Source organism: Neophocaena asiaeorientalis, unplaced genomic scaffold, assembly GCF_003031525.2.
Source record: "Neophocaena asiaeorientalis asiaeorientalis breed wild unplaced genomic scaffold, Neophocaena_asiaeorientalis_V1.1 scaffold543, whole genome shotgun sequence".
In the NCBI taxonomy this organism is placed as follows: Eukaryota; Metazoa; Chordata; class Mammalia; order Artiodactyla; family Phocoenidae; genus Neophocaena; species Neophocaena asiaeorientalis.
The window spans coordinates 721,730-740,800 of record NW_020173671.1 but is presented as its reverse complement, the minus strand read 5'-3'; the positions used below and the strand labels follow the sequence as shown (position 1 = coordinate 740,800).

Sequence of the window (19,071 nt, the reverse complement as noted above, 5' to 3'; positions counted from 1 at the left end):
CCAACAGACACTTGTGAAGATAAACAGACTGTATGACTAGGCTAGCAGTCATCTGCATCAGTGGGTACAATTTCCAACAGTCTTCACACTGTATAAAGTGGTTATGCTTCCACATGGTGGGTGGGCTGGAGTTTAATTTCGATGACTGTGTTGGATGGAGGGAGGGAGGCCTGAGAGGCTTGGGTGACAGTGGAGAATGATGGGGAGGCTGAAGAAACAGAGAGGACCTTTGAGAGGACCCCAGAGAGAAAGATGATGGGGAGGCCTGAAGAAGAGGCAATGAAGGAAACTAGTAAAGACAGTAAGAGGAAAGAGAAAGTGAAGACCAGAAAGGGAGGCAGGAGCCTTCAGCAGTTCCCTACGACTTTCAGCATCCAAGTCAAACTCAGCTCAACCCCAGAGCCTCATGGGCTCCTCTCTGAATCCCTCTCATGCCAGCCACAGGGACCTGGCACCTGGTGACAGTGTGTCATGGGCTTCACACCTCCACGCCTTCCCTCAAGCTATTCCCTCTCTGCCTCCTGGAGCTAATTTTAACATTCCTCAAAGGTCACTAAAGGGTGACTTCACCCCAGGTCTTCCCGGACCCCAGAGTTCTCTTCTCTTCCCGAAGCACCCAGGCACCAAGGATAGCCAGGCTCAGCGAGCACTTCTCTGGGGTCCTGTGGTTGTAAATTTTGTTGTTTATCTCATCTCTTAGACAGTGAGCTTCCTGCAGGCAGAAACTTTGACTAATTTCCTTTTGTAGCTCCAGGGTGCAACGTGGCTGGCCCATGAAAGATGTTCCATAAACATTTGTTGAAAAGAATTGCAGCAGCAGAATTCTGCTCTCACTAAAGTTTTGAATAACAAATAAAATCCGGGGCTGTATCTTCACAGCATATTTAAGAACACAACTATTTTTAAATCATGAAAACACATGTTCTTCACCGACTCCACTCTGGGCCCTCAAGGATATGGTTTCTCACTCTTTGACTTGACCCCAGTGGGTTCCTACAAATTGGGAACATATAGGGAATTATCAGAAGGGGCTGGGAAGCCAGCCTGCATGGGTTCGTCTATAACCTATGGGTTCTGTATAACCTTGCACGAGCTCCTCTCACTTCTCTGTGGCTCAGGGTCCTCATCTGTAAAACAGGACAACAATACCAGGATGGCAAGGCTATTTGGTGGATTAAAGGAGCTAAAAAGGCAGTGAGTAGAAGGGTGTCCCTAAGACTCTGCAAGCTTACTACGTCTTAAGTATCATGAAACGTGTGTCTTCCCCTAGTATGACACCTGCGTTATTCATTCAACAGAAACCGATCGCTTACTAGGTGCGCGGCCAGGCACGCGGCGGGAGTTCACCCCGCACTGCAATCCTTCAGGAGGGCGCACCCCCTTGCCCTGCTTCCATCAGATCCTGAACTGAATGTGAGCAGGCGGTAAAATTAAGAAAAGGGCACAGTGGGGGGCTTCCCTGGGGGCACAGTGGTTAAGAATCCGCCTGCCAGTACAGAGGACACGGGTTCGAGCCCTGGTCCGGGAAGATCCCACATGCAGCGGAGCAGCTAAGCCCGTGCGCCACAACTACTGAGCCTGAGCTCTAGAGCCCGTGAGCTACAACTACTGAATCCTGCGTGCCTAGAGCTTGTACTCCGCAACAAGAGAAGCCACCGCAATGAGAAGCCCGCTCACCGCACTAGAGAAAGATGGCGTGTAGCAATGAAGACCCAACGCAGACAAAAATAAATAATTTAAAAAAAAAAAAAGAAAAGGGCACAGTTCTCTACGTGGAAAAGCTTCCTCACGCCGCGCTCCTCAAAGTGTGGTCTCGGACCAGCACCCTCGGCATCACCTGGGAGCTCGTTAGAAACGCGGGTTCAGACCTACTTCCGCGGGACGGGGGCGGACCCGCGGCCCCAGTTCTCGGAAGGCCCCTCGCCGGTGGGAGCCGAACCTCGGACGGGCCCCGCGGAGCAGTCAGCACACACATTGGTGTTGGGGCGGCTGCGGGCGGCCGGCTGGAGCTGGCTGGTTACCTGTCAGGCACACTCGACAGGCCCACGCCTTTGGCCCGGGGTCCAGGTAACCGAGGTGGCCGGCCGGCCGGAGTCCCAGCGCCACCTGGCGGTCAAATATAGGACCTGCCCTTTCCCGGCTAAGGGAGTACCCGCTGCCCGGTGTTCGAGTGAAGGGACACGGGTCCCTTGGGGCCGCTAGCTCCCTCAACACCCGCCGGGGCAGTCAGACCCCAAGCAGCCCCCGCCACTTGCCCGGGAACCACCGTTCCCAGAGGACGCAGCTGGAGAACCCAGAGCTCCCACGGAAGGCACCAGGACCTGGAGAAGGGCTCTGCAGTTCCCCTCCGAGCCACGAGATGACGCTAGTGATCAATTTCTTTCCCAGTTTTCCGTCCGCATTCAAACTCTGCGCCTCTCTCGCTCCAAGAAACATCGGTCTCGCGAGACCTCTCGGAAACTTACAAAACCGGAAGCTGTGTGTGGATCTCTTCCCTTTTGTGGCCATCGCTGAAGCGCCAACGGGTGAGTTTGCTGGGACAACGCGTATAATCCGCAGCCATCCGTTCACGGGCACGGTGTATCTCGACCCCGGGGGCCCCGATACTGTCCCGGTGGCCGAGTAGCAGCCGGGAAGGGGGGCCAGGCTGGTCTCGATCTTTCTCCTAGCTCAAGGCCCGCCGGGGTGGGGAAGGGAGGAGGAAAGGATTTGGGGACTTGGCAACGGGAGCTGAAGGGGAGAGGGCCTATGGTGATGGAGTCTAGTCTGGGCAGTGTAGTTTCCTAAAGAATGGTCTCGGGATAGCTTCTTGGTAAATCTACAGAACTTTCAGACGGCGCTCGCCCATTGGAAGGCTTTTTGGATCCGAGTTATGTGCATTTTCCAGGTTCGGGATGAGGGCCTGATTTCATTCATTTGGGATGGGGCTAAATGGGTTCACGCTCAAGTTCGCAGATTAACGTTAGTTGGTCTTTCTAAAACGTGATGTGATGTTTGAGTTGTCAGTCTGCTTTGCCCTAAATCAGCGGAAATATAAGGCCTGTTTTAGCTTCCTTACGCAGTAGTTATGCAGTTTGAGAGTGTAAACAAAAAGTTTAATTACAACAGGTGTGTTGGTAATGGAACGTTCTTCTGTTCCATAAGTAAATAAAGAAAACATCCCAGTAAAGCAATTCACTACAAGCAGTTTTTGATGAAGTTAAAGAATGTGACAGCTTTTGTGAGCATTCTAAACTTTCCAGATGAAATTGTTGCAGTTACTTGTTTGTAAACTGAGTGAGATTTGGTCATTTAAGGGTTTGCACCTCTTTTAACTTTTTATTTAGCCGAAATGAAGTTCAATCCCTTTGTGACTTCTGACCGAAGCAAGAACCGGAAAAGGCATTTCAATGCGCCTTCCCACATTCGCAGGAAAATTATGTCTTCCCCTCTTTCTAAAGAGCTGAGACAGAAGTACAATGTCCGATCCATGCCCATCCGGAAGGATGATGAAGTTCAGGTATGTGCCGTGTTCAGGTCATCTTGGCGAATATCCCGCACGTTAGGCATAGACGATGGATTGCATTCTGAGAGTGATACATCTGAGACGTTGGCTCCCAGGACAGGATTGCAAAAGGAGTTGAGCTGGGGACTAAACACAAAGTATGCAGCTTTCTTCACCTTTACACTTTGGTGAAAATCAGTTGTCTCAAGCGTCAGATGCAGTCATAATTAAACAGAAGACAGGGGGTTTGGAACCAGAATCTTACTTTTGGAGTTATCTTTTTCTGGGTATGTTTGGGCATTGGAGAGGCATTTGAGGACCAGTAAACAATTCTGTGTCTGAATTAAAATCCATATATAAGTTACAACTGAGCTGTAGTTTCATATGATTGTTTGAGAGGACCAGTAAATAATCCGTCAAGTCTATTTAAGCGAAAATTCCTATTAATGTTTCTTAGCTGTAACTTGCAGCTAGTGATTAAGATTCAGTCTTTAAAGCAGCTTACACGTTACCAGCATTTCATGAGATGAATAGCCATTTGTCGCTCCTGGGCTGGTGCTAAAATTGCCAGTAGGTCTTGGAGGCAGTCTCCTCTGCTTTCTGCAACTGGGAAGAAACATCTGTTCAGAAGCACTTTGGCAAGCTGAGGGTCGTTGGGACTTGCGGGTACAGAACGATGTTAGTTAACCTCAGGGAAAGAAGTGGCATGTTTCCTTAAATATTAGCTGCTGCCCACTCTTGGGCACTTAGTTGGGCCCTTTAATGGGTTGTGAATTTAATATTTATGGCCTGTTGTTCCCTTTGAGATGGAGTGACAATTTCCTTGTCAACTTGGTACAAAAAACCAAGGTGGGCTTGTTCCTCGTTTTTAACCTTTTAACAAGCCCACCACTGCTGGTGGGTCATCAGTTGTAGGATGCACTGTCCATCACTGTAGATTTATATGGAGCATAGTTTATTTCCAGGTTAATTGAAGCCAGAGATAGAATTATTGGCACATTTCCATTAATGATTAGGTCTTTCAAAATTGGAAGATCCTGTAAAGTGAATGATGTTTATCTGATTCATAGGTTTCCTGATTTTCAAGTTTAATATTCTTTTAACCACATATATCTTTTATTTTTGAATTTGCATTTAGGTTGTACGAGGGCACTACAAAGGGCAGCAAATTGGCAAAGTAGTCCAGGTTTACAGGAAGAAGTATGTCATCTACATTGAACGAGTGCAGCGGGAGAAGGCTAATGGCACAACTGTCCACGTGGGCATTCACCCCAGCAAGGTGGGTGTTTTTAAGAATGCTTGAGAGGGGAGAAGGAAATTTTAACAGTTATTCTGTATGTGTATTTAATGTACCTTTTCCTTAAAAGCTATTAGTAAGCTGATGGATCAGTCTAAAAATGAATAGGTTGTAAAATATAGGAAATCGGGTAATTTTTAGATATGGAGCTGATACCCTGTGTATTAAACAGAACTGACTAAACAGTAAGGCACATTTACAGCCCTGCAAAGTAGGTATTAAGTCATTTGCAGATGGAAAAAATCTGGACCTCAGAGTCTAGATCCCATTGATAGTGGTATCTAAGCCAAAATAGAAGATAATGGTCCGATTCTCATGTCCTGGACTTTAATGTGAATTCTCCAATACAGCTGTCTAATTTCTCTCAATTAAAAAAATATGTTTAATATAAAGGTAATAAATGTGCTTGGTGCCTATTCAAATAATGAGGTGTTCGTTTTTTTAAGATCTTGGGTTGGCACCACAAATCTAATCTTCAAACTACAGGAAAGTCGAAAGACTAGTACAGCTGTTGCATATCTTTCACCTAGAATTCACAACTACCATTTTCTTTGCCCTTTTCCCTACCCACTAGTGGATTACAAACATCGTGGCACTTCACCTCTAATTACTTCAGTGTGTATCTCTTAAGAACGAAGACTTTCCCATTCTTTACTGCAGTCTTATTTTTGCCCCCCACTAGATGAGCGGTTGTCAAGGTCAGCAATCCAGTGACCAATTCTTAGTGTTTTATGAACTTAATGCAGCATTTGACAGTTGATCTCCCTCTTTGTGGCTCATCTTCATCTCTTATTCCAGACAAACCTCAATATCCAGTTGACTAGTTTGCATGTCAACTTGGATACCCAATCAGTATCTCATACCTGACATGTTTAAACTCCTGGTTTTATCCTTGAACCCTCTTGCAGTTTGTTACCGTCACTGTGTGTGGCAGCTTTGTCCTAATGGCTCAGGCCAAAATGTCATTATTATATACCCCACATCAGTTGATAAGACCTGTTGACTGCTGTCACATTGTATCCAGAATATTGTTACCATCTGAGTGGCCTACAAGACTGATCACCAGCTACTACTTCTTTTTATTTATTTATTTATTTTTGGCTGCATCGGGTCTTCCTTGCAGTGCGCACAGGCTTTCTCTAGTTGCGGCGAGTGGGGGCTACTCTTCGTTGTGGTGCACCGGCTTCTCATCGCGGTGGCTTCTCTTGCTGCACAGCACGGGCTCTAGGCACACGGGCTTCAGTAGTTGTGGCTCGTGGGCTCTAGAGTACAGGCTCAGTAGTTGTGGCACACGGGCTTAGTTGCTCCGCGGCACGTGGGATCTTCCCCGATCAGGGCTCGAACCCGTGTCCCCTATATTGGCAGACGGATTCTTAACCACTGCGCCACCAGGGAAGTCCCATCACCAGCTACTTCTTGATGTCACCTTATTCCACTCTCCGTGTTCTAGTCCACTGGCCTCTTTACTGTTCCTACAGCCATGCTACTCAGTGTGTCTGCTGGTTGGCAGGATCACCTGGCAACTTCATAGAATTGTACATTCTGTTCCCAGGTCTACTGAAGCAGAATTTGGGGGTGGGACCCAGGGGTCTATTTTAATAAGCCCTCCAGACACACTCAAATTTGAGAAACACACCTGTTAAACTTAGAAGTTCTTCTGCCTCTGGACTTCTGTGCTTGCTGTTCTGTTTGGAATACTCTACCCCTCTTATCAGGTCTCTGTTCAAATATAGACCTTTCCGTGAGGCTTTGCCTGATCTCGATTATGATTTGGCCCCTGTCCTCCAGCATTCCATCTCATATTAGATACAACCTCCATGGCGGTGGAGATTGTCTTTTGGTCGCTATGCTATATTTCCAGACCTTGTTCAGTGCTGTCTTTGCCTTCCCTCACCTTCCTCTCTAAGACTAAAATTTATCATAATCTGGGTGTCTTTAGTGACAAATCTGTTGGAATAAGGTCTGTTGTATGACTTCACTAAAGGTTTTGCAGGTTGAAGCATATGTGAAGGCTACATTTAATTTCCAACCTTGTGGTACTAACGTTACTATAGAAACAAAAACGTGTGTGACTTTGTTAGCTTATAAAACTGAGAGGAGTGGAATAGTTGAAACGTTTTGCAGTAGAAAAAGCTGATTTTCTAATAAAGCACAGAAGAGGACGTGAGAAGAACCACCAGTGCCACGTTGCCTTCTCCTTTGTTGGCTGAGCATTAGTGAACATTTAAATTTAAGCCAGGCTTGGGGGTAAAGAATCATTTATGGCGCTTCAGTGTTTAGGCATCCACTCCCACAGGTGTGGGGAATGGCACTGAATGTTGGGCTTCCCGTGTGTTCTGTGTTGGTAATTGTTTAAAGCTCAGGAGCATTTTTCTTATTTGTCTGCAGGTGGTTATCACCAGACTAAAACTGGACAAAGACCGCAAAAAGATCCTCGAACGTAAAGCCAAGTCTCGCCAAGTAGGGAAGGAAAAAGGCAAATATAAGGAAGAAACAATTGAGAAGATGCAGGAATGAAGTGATCTTGTTTACAACTTTCATTAAAAACTGTTAAAATGAAGAGTCTTTGTTTATGTGTGGTGCTTTGAGATGCTGACTAGATTTCGGTGGGTCAGTTTTCAGGGAAGTTCAGGTGATGTTAGCTATCTAGGGGTGGACTACCCTTATCATATGGTTTGATTCCAGTAATGAAAAGTACTGTTTAGAGAGAGTTGGTTTTTTAACCAACTTTGAGCATCAGTTCTTTTTTAAAAAATTTATTTTTAGCTGCGTTGGGTCTTCGTTGCCACCCTTGGGCTCCTCATTGCGGTGGCTTCTCTTGCTGGGGAGCACGGGCTCTAGACCACAGGCTCAGTAGTTGTGGCGCACGGGCTTAGCTGCTCTGCAGCATGTGGGATCTGCCAGGACCAGAGCTTGAACCCGTGTCCCCTGCATTGGCAGGCGGATTCTTAACCACTGCGCGACCAGGGAAGTCCCAAGCACCAGTTCTTTAATGATTGAAATGCTTTCTAACAATATTCCGAGATCGGGACTGATAAAATAGTGATTTTCTTTTACAGAGGCAGCAGCACTTTGGGGTAAAGCTGAATACCCGAGGACCCCCTTTACAACCTTGTTTTCTGCACTGATGTCGTGTGAGTGCTGTTAGACCAAAACGAATCTTTAGCTTACAATCTGAAGCAAAAAGTGCTCACCTAAAATGCAGTTTCTCCTAGAGGATTAAGCGATACCGTGCACAGAGTAATTGTTGGCAACACCTTCCTCACTCTAGACTTAAGCATTTAAACGTGTAGGACGATGAATGGGGTTTACTTTCCAGGCTGGAGGCGAGCATTTATTTATCTTGGAGCCTTTACGACAACGTGTGGAAATAGGTGACCAATTTTGCCGCCGCCGGAGACCTGAGTTAGTGGCTGGCTTAGCCAAGGTCGCACCTGGGCCGGCCCCAGCTATCACCTCGGTGATCTCACTCACCGCAGCTTCCGCCGAGCACGCTGCAGGCTGGGCAGGACCCCCGAACACAGCCTTCGTAACCGAGGAAAGGAGTAAGGTTTCTTCCCGCCGCGGCGTCTGCGGACTGGCCCTCGGGAGGGGCGGGGCTTCCGGCCGGCGCGGAGCCGCTTCCGGCCGGCACGGCCGGCCTCAGCCGCGGCGGCCCCACGCGGGCGGGAAAGGACCGGGCGGCGCTGGCGGACGCAGCCGTGGGTGGGGCAGGGTCCAGGCACGGCGGCCCTGGAGTATTCCTTTTCCCTTCCGGACCTCCCTCTCTTGCAAAACCACCCGGATCGGCCTCTCTTCCCGCTGGTCTGGCTCATTCATTTCACTCCTCCCCCGGAGTTGGCTGCCCTTGGAGGAGTGGGCGGGCCCGACTAGCAGGCGGAACCCGCGTGGAGCCTGGCGCGGTGGTGCCGAGACCGCGGAACCCAGGACGGCACAAAGGACTTGATGCCCGAACCAGGTTTTCGGGAATAATCGGGAGTTTGTATTGTGGAAGGTGCGGGGACACTGCATTATCACCGAGTCTTCCCAACAACTCGTTGTGATGGAGAGTGGTATTCTCCCCATTTTATAGTTGCGGGAAATGAAGCCTCAGTAACTTTGCCCAGCCTACTCACACAGTAAATGATAGCGTCAGAAATTGACTTACCATGTCTCTGCAAAGCCTCTCTTCTATACCTGTAAGCCAAGTGTTTGACAAATACCCTTTGAACATCTTTCGTCTCAGCTCTGTATTCATCTGCCCTCTGAGGGGATACAGCGAGGTAGAAGCCTCAGCCCCTGCCTTCTAGGTTTGTACACCTGAACCAGTCGACTGAAAATGCAAAGCGCTCCAGTGAGTGGTGCAGGCTGTTCAGAGGCGGGAGAGATGGCAGTCAGCCGGAGTGCATCAGGAAGGATGCTGATTTGAGCTGGGTGTGATTTGGAAGAACCTGTTCCAGGTCCGGGACAGCCAAAGCAAAGACTCGCAGGTGGGTGAGGAAGGAAGATCTTTCCAGTCTTCTCTAAACAAGCTCATTTATCAGCCCACCAGCACAGATCACACCAGGAAGTTGGCCATCTTTCTTTGGGGCCTCGTTTCTTTCCTTTTGCTTTAGAACAGGTGTTGAAAACTCAGGTAACTACAGGGGTGGGCAGCTAAGGTGAATAGTTAGTAGCTGGCTTAAAGACTGTGGGAAACAGAGTGTAGACTGTCTAAAGGGAGTGGCTGCCTCTCTACTCCAGCCAGTTGTTGCCAAGTAGCAAAGCTGCCAGTATGACTGGATCGTCCCATTTTTCATGAAAGCCAGAAACCTAGATTTTTATATGAACTCCCCAGTCTGTAAATATAGGTAAACCATTCAATTTTTAAAAAGCAAACACTGGGTAGACTAACCAACATACGTCTATTAGCCAAATGTGACTCTAGGACTGTGCTTTAGAATTTCATGGTATAGGCTAAGGACCATTTCTCATATTAAAGATTGAGATTTTTCCATCTTTTGATTATAAACTATTTCTAGCGTGTCTTCTTCATTCTTTTATAGGATGGAGATGAGGCCTTTCCTTCCCGTGTAGTTCCTTGAAGGGCCTCCAATAGCAGCCAGTGCAGCCAATTTCTGAGAGATGCTGGTTTCAGTGAGGAGTCTGGAAGGTGCTCCTCCTGGATTCCGTTGAATATCTTGTGGTTTCAAGTCTCTTCTAAGGACTGTGGTATAGTAATACATATTCTTTGGGAAACAAAGCCCCATGTCAATGATTATATGGGACTGGTGGATGAAACAGACTGGTTTATTTACTGCAGGACTTCTCAGAGCCTTTAAAAATGTCAGTTTGCACTGAGGGTCTTGAGCTCAGGCTTAAAGAGCATATTATAAACATTCTGTTTCTTCGATCCTGAAATGCATATTTTTCACCTTTAAAAAATCTGGATGTGTGGGCAATTCCCTGGCGGCTCAGTGGTTAAGAATCTATACTTCCACTGCAAGGGGCACGGGTTCAGTCCCTGGTTGGGGAACTAAGATTCCGCATGCCGTGCAGCGTGGCAAAAAAAACCATCTGGATATGTTCATTTAATATAGGGCCTCAGTTTTTCCTCTCAAAAGAAAATTGTCATTATGTCAGTGGTTTTACAGTCAGTGGTGTCTTTAGAATCAGGAATGTTCCATGGTTAACCAGTGAGGCCAGTCGAGGGAATTCGAAGCCTTTTTAGTGGAGGACATTCAGGATCTGGAAGCAGGCTCAGCTTAACTGAGACTCTTGCTCAGAGCTTTTAATTGTTTCCATCGGGACTTCCCTGGTGGTCCAGTGGTTAAGACTCCACACTCCCAGTGCAGGGGGCCCGGGTACCATCCCTGGTCAGGGAACTAAATCCCACATGCATGCCACACCAAGATCCTGTGTGTCACAACTAAGACCCAGCATGGCCAAACAAATAAATCAATAAATATATATATATATATTTAAAAATGTTTCCATCTTTCTCTGCTTCTCAGGATTCTGCCCTACCCCTCAGCTCTTCATCTGATGGCTGGCATCTCGGGGATCTTGTTTTCCTAAGATTATTGGAATTCCTGTGATCATCACATGAACTCTTCCCCTGGCCTCATCACCATCCTGTGTTCCAGAGTTGTTCTAACTAAGGAACCTCGGTTTAGACACCTGAGTATCAAGTTCTCTTCCGGAGGAATTCTCCAATCTCGGTGGAGTGTGGACTCCATTTGGAGTATCTCTTTGGCATGATAATCTCCTGACATATCTCTGTGTCCCTAGATGTAATCTTTTCATTTCTTGAAACAGGCCCTGCTGCCTCGTCAGAACCATCAAGCCTGTACCTGAAAGTGTCTCCCGGCCTTGGAGTGCTCAAGTCCTCTTGGACTCTCTGCTTCGTTCTGGAAATATGTGGGCTTCAGCTCAGGCAGTGTCAAAACAGGTCAGGCCTACAGACCTCCCAGGAGGACAAAACCCCTCTTCCTCACCCACGTAGCTGGACTCATCTTGCTGGATATGAGACCTTTCCTCTCCCTCCGTTATCTTTTCTTTGTGTAGTACTCACATGACTGACATTCAGTCATGCGTGTGGGCACGCCTTTGTTCCCAATACCTCTACTGTCTCTTTCCTAGTCCTGCTGCAGCTACTCCTTAGCCCAGGACCCGAGACAGAACCGTCCCTGTGGCAGCAGCTGGCGTCATTTCAGGAGGCAGTGACATTTGAGGATGTGGCCAGAGATTGGAAGTGTCAAGAGGCCTCTCAGAAGGATTGCAGCAGGGACACAATGCTGGACAGTTGCAAGAAGCCAGTCCCTCAGCGTAAGGACTTGTCTTCATTTACTAATCCTGTGTACAATCGATGGGGAAAACCATCATTTAAAAATATCCCAGGAATTCCCTGGCCGTCCTGTAGTTAAGACTCCACGCTTCCACTGCAGGGGATCCGGGTTCGATCCCTCGTCTAAGATGCCGCAAGCCACGTGGTGCGGCCAAAAAAATCCCCCCAAAATCCCACCGCGTTCTCCTTGAGTCTCCTAAAATGAGGACAGACTCTTCAGCCACAAGAAATTAAGTTGATTGTGGGAAAGCTGAAAAGCCGTCTCTGGTGCTAACTTCAAGTTCACAACTTACTATTGTTATGTGGGTTCCTTCTAGCAACGTTCTCGCATTTATATTATTTTAAAAGGAATGGAGGATGAGATATCAGCCTATTATTGCCTTAGGCATTTCCATTTATCCTCTCCTCTTCAGTTAGCAAAGACGAATTAATAGGTTTCACTGTTTGAGCTAACGGTTTTATTAATTACTCTGTTTGCCTAAAGTCAAAAATTACTACATATCTGTATATGTATCTTGCTGATTTAAAATTCTGTTGACATGCTCTGGTTATGAATGGGCCCAGTGGGCCCTCTAGTTATCTTTATTCTTTATTTATTTGGTTGTGCCTGATCTTAGTTGCGGCAGGTGGGCTCCTTAGTTGTGGCATGCGAGCTCTTAGTTGCGGCATGCATGTGGGATCTAGTTCCCTGACCAGGGATTGAACCCGGGGCCCCTGCATTGGGAGCACGGAGTCTTAACCACTGTGCCACCAGGGAAGTCCCTCTAGTTATCTTTATTCTGTTATTGCTTTATACCATTACTTTAGTAATCTTTCTTCTTCCATACGTTCAAAAATCAGATGAAAGAGTTGATGAGGAACTTTAGAGGGAAAGTCTTCCAGATGGAATATCAGCAGATTTAACCTCGTTCTGTTTCTTTCTACCTTTCTTAGGTTCCTTCTTCCAGTTAGTTCTCCATGATGCCACAGAGAGCTGGAAATGATCCCCCTGGGGTTTCAAATCCAAGTGAAATGGAAAAGGAGATAAGTAACATGAGAGAAAAGTTTCTTATCAGCGTGACAAAGTTAGTGGAAAGCAAAAGTTACAACAGCAAGGTATTTTCCAAAGAAAAGTACTTTCAAACAATAAAGGAAGTGAAAGAAGCTAAGGAGAAGGGGAGGAAGTCATCACGTGATTATCGCCGTGCAGCAAAGTATGACGTGATCTCTGTACAGGGCACAGAGAAACTAATAGAGGCGACTCACGGAGAACGAGATCGAATACGGTATTACGTACACAAGGAAGAGCTGTTTGACATTCTTCACGACACACATCTCAGTATTGGCCATGGCGGGCGGACGCGCATGCTCAAGGAGCTTCAAGGAAAATATGGGAACGTCACCAAAGAAGTCATTGTCTTATATCTGACTCTGTGTAAACAGTGCCACCAGAAGAACCCAGTATCCAAGAGAGGCCTCGCACCCAAGCCCATGCCATTTAAGGACATTGACTCCAGATGCCAAGTTGAAATCCTTGACATGCAGTCAAATGCTGATGGTGAGTTCAAGTTTATTTTATATTACCAGGACCACTTGACCAAGTTTATTATTTTACGGCCATTAAAAGCCAAACAGGCCCATGAGGTGGTCGCTGTCCTGTTGGATATTTTCACAATTCTTGGTACACCCACGATGTTAGAATCTGACAGTGGCTTGGAGTTCACAAACCAGGTTGTCAATGAGCTCAATGAGGTATGGCCAGACCTAAAGATTGTCCCTGGTAAGTACCACCCTGGGCAAGGCCAGGGCTCCCTGGAGCGAGCAAGCCGTGATGTCAAGAACATGCTCAGTGCCTGGATGCAGAGTAACCGTTCACGTCACTGGGCCGAAGGCCTGCGATTCATGCAGATGGTGAGGAATCAGGCCTTTGATGTTTCCTTGCAGCAAAGTCCATATGAGGCGATGTTTGGTTGTAAAGCCAAATTTGGACTCTATTCCTCACACTTACCCCGGGAAACCGTGGCTGTTTTACAAACAGAAGAAGAACTAGAAATTGCTGAAGAACAGCTAGAAAGCAGCCTTTGGATCAGGCAGGAAGAAAGAGCTGAGGTCGGAGCAGACCGATCTGACGTGGACGAGGACGTCAATTCCACTCCTCCCAAAGCTGCGGAGCCCAGCACCTCCCAAGGGGCCCCAGGTCTCTTCTGCTGGTGAACAGACACCTGCCTCTGGGCACCGTGTAGCCACCTGAGAACTGTTGCCAAGGCCCCAGATGAAAGGAATGAAGGCCACACTCTCAGGAAAGCTGTCCATGGTAGTCCTGGCTCACAGGGGGAAAGCAACATGGGTCTCTGATCTCAGGCTGCCATAAAAAATTACCACAAACGTGGAGGCGTAAAACAACAGCACTTTCTTCTCCCATAGTTCTGGAGGCTAGAGGTCTGAAGTCAAGGTGTTGGCAGGGTTTGTCCCTTCTGGAGGCTCTGAGGGAGAATCCATTCCATGCCTTTCTCCTTTGGTGGCTGCCGGCAGTCCTTGCATCCCTTGGGCTTAGAGTAGCGCAAATCCATTCTCTGCCTCGTCTGCACGTGGGTCTTCATGTGGCCTTCTCCCCTCTGTCTGTGTGCTCATTTTCTGTCTCTTACAAGGACACTGTTGGACACCAAATCTAGGTCATTGGACTTAAGGCCCATCCTAATTGAGGATGATCTCATCTCAAGATCCTTTTTATTTACTTTTGGCTGCATTGGATCTTCGTTGCTGCGAGTGGGCTTTCTCTAGTTGCGGCGAGCGGGGGCTGCTCTTTGTTGCAGTGTGCAGGTTTCTCCTTGCCGTGGCTTCTGTTGCTGCAGAGCACGGTCTCTAGGTCTGTGGGCTTCAGTAGTTGTGGCACACGGGCTCAGTAGTTGTGGCGCACGGGCTCAGTAGTTGTGGCACGTGGGCTCAGTAGTTGTGGCTCACGGGCTCTAGAGCACAGGCTCAGTAGTTGTGACGCACAGGCTTAGTTGCTCCATGGCATGTGGGATCTTACCGGACCAGGGCTCGAACCTGTGTCCCCTGCATTGGCAGGGGGATTCTTAACCACTCTGCCACCAGGGAAATCCCTCAAGATCCTTAATTTCATCTGTGAAGACCCTTTTTCCAAGTAAGGTCACATTCACAGGTGCCAGGGGTTTGGACTTGGACGTATCTTTTTGGGGGGCTGCAGTTCTACCAACTACAGTCAGTGGAAGAGTATGTTTGCCTGCAGAACATGAACTGATGGGGTCTGAAGCCTGTAGAGCTGGTGGGACTGCCTTACATATATCTAGTGCCTGTTCCTGCTTCTAGACACATAACCCAAAAGATGGGGGCATCAGAGAAAGATGTAGGTGAAGGACAAATAACGAGAAGAGGTTGATCTAACATGCCCCAGAGATTGCCTGCTTCAAGAGAAACCTGGTGTACCATGCCTGCTCTCAGAATGGCACCCACAGGGATTATTGTGTGATGTGTCTGAAACATTTTTAAAATTGGTCAAAATTAAGGCATGGCTGGGATTTGGGTCTGAGTCTGCCAGTTTTCTATACCTCAGGCACGGCACAACATGTATTCTTGGAAAGGGGTCAGTGCATTCCAGGAAGTGACTAGTAGCAGGGAAACAATTAAGCACTCCGGAGCAAAATACAAAAGTTGGCCTGAGGTCACTGCTCCAACCAGAGAAGAATAGAGCAAAGGGCAGTCTGGGTCATAGTTCAGAGCAAAGGGGAGAGTAATGCCCAGGATCTGTGCACTGCTGTATTCTCAAGGCCTGGAAGAGTACATAGCCCATCAGAGGTGTTCAGAGAGGATTTGCTGAGTGAACAGATGATTCTTCAGAGGTGGACACTGGGAGGAGAAGGGGGCTGCAGTCCCTTATTCTCCCGTTCATTCCTCCTGCATCTCAAAACCATTCTGATTGCCCCTGGCGCTGCATGTGAAGTTCTAGATGTGAGTTGTCCTTGCTATCAGCAGATCTTATCCTCCTTGTGAGCTTTGGAGATCTCTGTCCGTTGCCATTCCTTTGCTGATTAAACAGTGTCAAGCTGGATATCCAGGAAGGCTGCTTTATTATTAGAAAGGAGATGATATCACTTTCCAGCTTGTTTGGGGGGGTACCAGAATCTTCCTCTATCCTTGGCCAGCACCTCACGTTCCATCCTTTCTGTATCACTCAGGCTAGCAGGGCCTCGGAGGCCCAACTCGACTGATGTTGTCAGCCCTCCCCGCATGCCGACTTCCTGGTTGCGGAGCAAACCAGGAACCACATCATCAACTCGTGTGGGTGGGAGGTGAAATGAGGCATGACACTACTGCCTTTCCCAGGGGTGGCCACAAATAACCTAGGCTTCCGGAGCTGCTGCATCTGTCTTCCTCCTTTGGTCCTTAGGGTCACAGTGGAGAGAGCGGGAGTGGACACCTAGACCCGGTCCAGCCTTACTCTACATTAACACATTTCAGCATCTGGAACAGAACTGACTGCTTTCAATTTGCAAATATATTTTGTCCACCTAATGTGTTTTTTTGTTTGTTTTTTGTTTTTTGCGGTACGCGGGCCTCTCACTGTTGTGGCCTCTCCCGTTGCGGAGCACAGGCTCCGGACGCGCAGGCTCAGCGACCATGGCTCACGGGCCCAGCCGCTCCGCGGCATGTGGGATCTTCCCGGACCGGGGCACGAACACATGTCCCCTGCATCGGCAGGCGGACTCTCGACCACTGCGCCACCAGGGAAGCCCCACCTAATGTTTTTAAAATGTAAAAAATTAATTGCCATCACTTTCAAAACAGAAGATTTCATATAAAAATCTGGATGTCCAGCACCTCTTGAAACCTTGGAAGATCTGGCCCCCCGCATCTCTGCACGGCATCAAAGGACCAAGTGGTAACCCCCAGGAAGCAGGCCTGCGTTCTACACTTGGCCACCATCTGGGCCATTGCAGCATTTTTGCATATGCATTTCTGTGGCCTGTTGCTAAAGAAAGGCAAATGAAGTCAGAATGTGAATAAAGGCCAGAAACAGACCCATGCCTCTAGGAATTTATGATAAAAGGGGCATTTCACAACTGGGAGGGGTTGTATGATTCAGTTAATGGTGCTGGTCAATTATACCTCAATTAAAAAAAAATAACGGTGCTGGATCATATAGCTATCCAACTGGAAAAAAATGAAGTCTGATCCCTAAATATAAAAAACAAAACTAAAAGATATTGGGGGAAAAGGAGATTTGGGGGATCTTGGAATGGAGAAAGCCATAAAAGAAAAGGTTAGTATACTTGGCTACATAAAAATTTTAAATATCTATGAAAAATAATACCTTTTAAAAAGTGAGAAAAAGGTAAATGACAGGCTGGAAGAAAATACTTGCAACATCTAAAACAGACATAAGGGACTGTCAACTGAAAAAAATGCATAACCTAAAAGTTGAGAATTATGGCTTATTCAGCAGACTTATTGAGGACTTAAGCCCGGGGTACAGCTTCTCAGATAGCTCTGAGGGACTGGTCCAAAGAGGTAAGGGAGGAGCCAGGATATATAGCAGTTTTGGCAGAAAAAAAAAAAAAAACCCAAAACAAAACAGGTAATCGAACATCAAAAGATTACTGCTAATTTTTTTTAAAAAAATAGACATCTCAAGTTAATGAGTTTAGCACTTTTCTATGTATGGGAAGATGCAAGAGTCTGGGCTTATTGAAATTATCCCTTTGATACGCATCTTAACTAGGGACCAGTATCCTGTTTTTCTCCATCCTGACTCTCCTCAGCGTGCACAGTCGTGGGCGGCTGCAGGGACTCATGACTTGATGGTCACAACATCCTTTGTTTACTGATACTGCAGGCGACATTCTTTGTGCACAGAACCTAATTTTTAAAAGAGCACTTATGAATTAATGAGAAGAGCGGCCAAAAGGAAAGAGCAGAGGTTAACTGCAGAAGAAAAACAAACAGGTAGCTGTGCCCTGGTGCAGCTGTGGTGGGATGGAAGCGCACTGGACTTGTAATCGGATCGGGACTGTCCATTTATATGAAACAGATTCAAGTTATTTGAGGGTTTTTATTTTTTCTGCCATGCATGGGGGAGAGGAGAAAAATGTTTAGTGATACTGTCTTGTTTTAACAGATATCTGACTGATAAGGAACTACAGTAATGGTTATACTGTATTGAGGACAGCAGTTTTCATTTCCTGGGGCTGCCGTAACCAACTGAGTGGCACAAAAATTTATTGTGTCGCAGTTCTGGAGGTCATAAGTGTGAGACCAAGATGTCAGCAGCGTTGGTTCCTTCTGATTGCTGTGAGGAAGAATCTGTTCCAGGCCCCTCTTTTAGCTTCTGGCGGCCTCAGGTGTTCCTTGGCTTGTAGATGACATTCTCCCCATGTCTTCACATCATCTTCCCTCTGTGCGTGTCTGTCTCTGTGTCCAAATTTCCCCTTAGCATAGTGGGTTAGGGCCCACCCTTAATGACCTCACTTTAACTTGATCATCTACAGAGACCCCATTTCCAAATAAGGTCATATTCACAGGTACAGGGCAGGAGATGGGGGTTAGGACTTAAGCATCTTTGGGGTGACACAGTTCAACCCATATAGCAGGAGCCAATCAGTATGACAGTTTTTTAAGAGGTAGTTTTTATGAGGTATGGCAACAACCTCCAAGGTCTTAGAAGACTTACAAAACCCTCCTGTTTAAATGATACTTACAAGGGCAGATTTATTCTAACAGAAGACAGAAAAAATGAGTTACCAGTTACAAACATTCATACAAATCTCCAATATCAGTTCTTGAGAAAGATCTTAATTTAATACCTTGTCCAACTAGATTATTTGGCTTTGTTTTGGCGGAGTCCTAACCACTGTACCGCCAGGGAATTCCCCTTGGCTTAATTTTAAAATGCAAAACAGTGTCTCTCCCTCCACGTCGTCCGCAGGAGAGAGGGAATATTGCCATATCTTTCTGAGGCTCCTTTTGTTAATTATGAAGACTTAACATTTTTTAACATTTTTTAAGACTAATCTCTGGGATTCTGTTCTGTGGCCTATGGAACTCAATTTTACTAGGAAAAGTAAATGGAGAATGGGCTAAAGATGATTTGACTTAACAGTGAAGTGAGGGTCCTGCAGCATTTTTTCCCCACAGGCTCAAGCCTGTAAACTTGATACGTAACCTTGAACAAATCCCCTGAGCTCAAAGCTCGCCTGTAAAATGGGGATGATGATAACAATGATCCCAGTTGTGATAAAGTGTGTGAGAGGAGGGGCATGGGGGGAGGGGCTTGTTTTCCGTCCAGTTTAGGGAGCTTTCACAGAGCTCCGTCTCTACCCAGGATGACCAGCCAAACAGGCAAGTCCTTTCCTCCAAAAAAAAAAAGAGAGATTTGGAGGCAGGAAAGCAGCCAATGTGGGCAAGTCCCAGTCGAGTCTGTGCTGGACTGGGTCCTCCCTCCTGGCTTCCGCCACTGGCACAAGGTTCAGCGCCCTCTGCATATTCACA

General features: G+C 47.1%; 2 protein-coding genes and 1 long non-coding RNA gene across 3 annotated transcripts; all 3 read left to right on the top strand.

The window, feature by feature from the left end:
- Positions 1-2,460: 2,460 nt before the first annotated feature.
- Positions 2,461-7,341, top strand: RPL26 (ribosomal protein L26). The gene is made up of 4 exons (XM_024748365.1): positions 2,461-2,525; positions 3,327-3,499; positions 4,623-4,763; positions 7,170-7,341. Exons 2-4 carry the CDS (start codon positions 3,332-3,334, stop codon positions 7,296-7,298), a joined length of 438 nt encoding a protein of 145 aa, XP_024604133.1. The 5' UTR covers positions 2,461-2,525; positions 3,327-3,331; the 3' UTR covers positions 7,299-7,341.
- A 1,448-nt stretch (positions 7,342-8,789) lies between these two features.
- LOC112401904 (uncharacterized) lies at positions 8,790-11,443 on the top strand. The gene is made up of 3 exons (XR_003003644.1): positions 8,790-9,250; positions 11,058-11,190; positions 11,382-11,443. It is a non-coding gene; the product is annotated as an uncharacterized LOC112401904 (long non-coding RNA).
- An 18-nt stretch (positions 11,444-11,461) lies between these two features.
- Positions 11,462-14,487, top strand: KRABD2 (KRAB domain containing 2). The gene is made up of 2 exons (XM_024748436.1): positions 11,462-11,567; positions 12,520-14,487. Exon 2 carries the CDS (start codon positions 12,544-12,546, stop codon positions 13,777-13,779), a length of 1,236 nt encoding a protein of 411 aa, XP_024604204.1. The 5' UTR covers positions 11,462-11,567; positions 12,520-12,543; the 3' UTR covers positions 13,780-14,487.
- Positions 14,488-19,071: the final 4,584 nt, after the last annotated feature.

Excerpts from the sequence above, each read along its gene's own strand:
- KRABD2 (XM_024748436.1), top strand. The coding sequence starts at position 12,544 with ATGATGCCACAGAGAGCTGGAAATGATCCCCCTGGGGTTTCAAATCCA.
- RPL26 (XM_024748365.1), top strand. The coding sequence starts at position 3,332 with ATGAAGTTCAATCCCTTTGTGACTTCTGACCGAAGCAAGAACCGGAAA. Across the intron at positions 3,500-4,622 it reads GGAAGGATGATGAAGTTCAG|GTTGTACGAGGGCACTACAA; the intron begins GTATGTGCCGTG and ends ATTTGCATTTAG. Across the intron at positions 4,764-7,169 it reads TGGGCATTCACCCCAGCAAG|GTGGTTATCACCAGACTAAA; the intron begins GTGGGTGTTTTT and ends ATTTGTCTGCAG.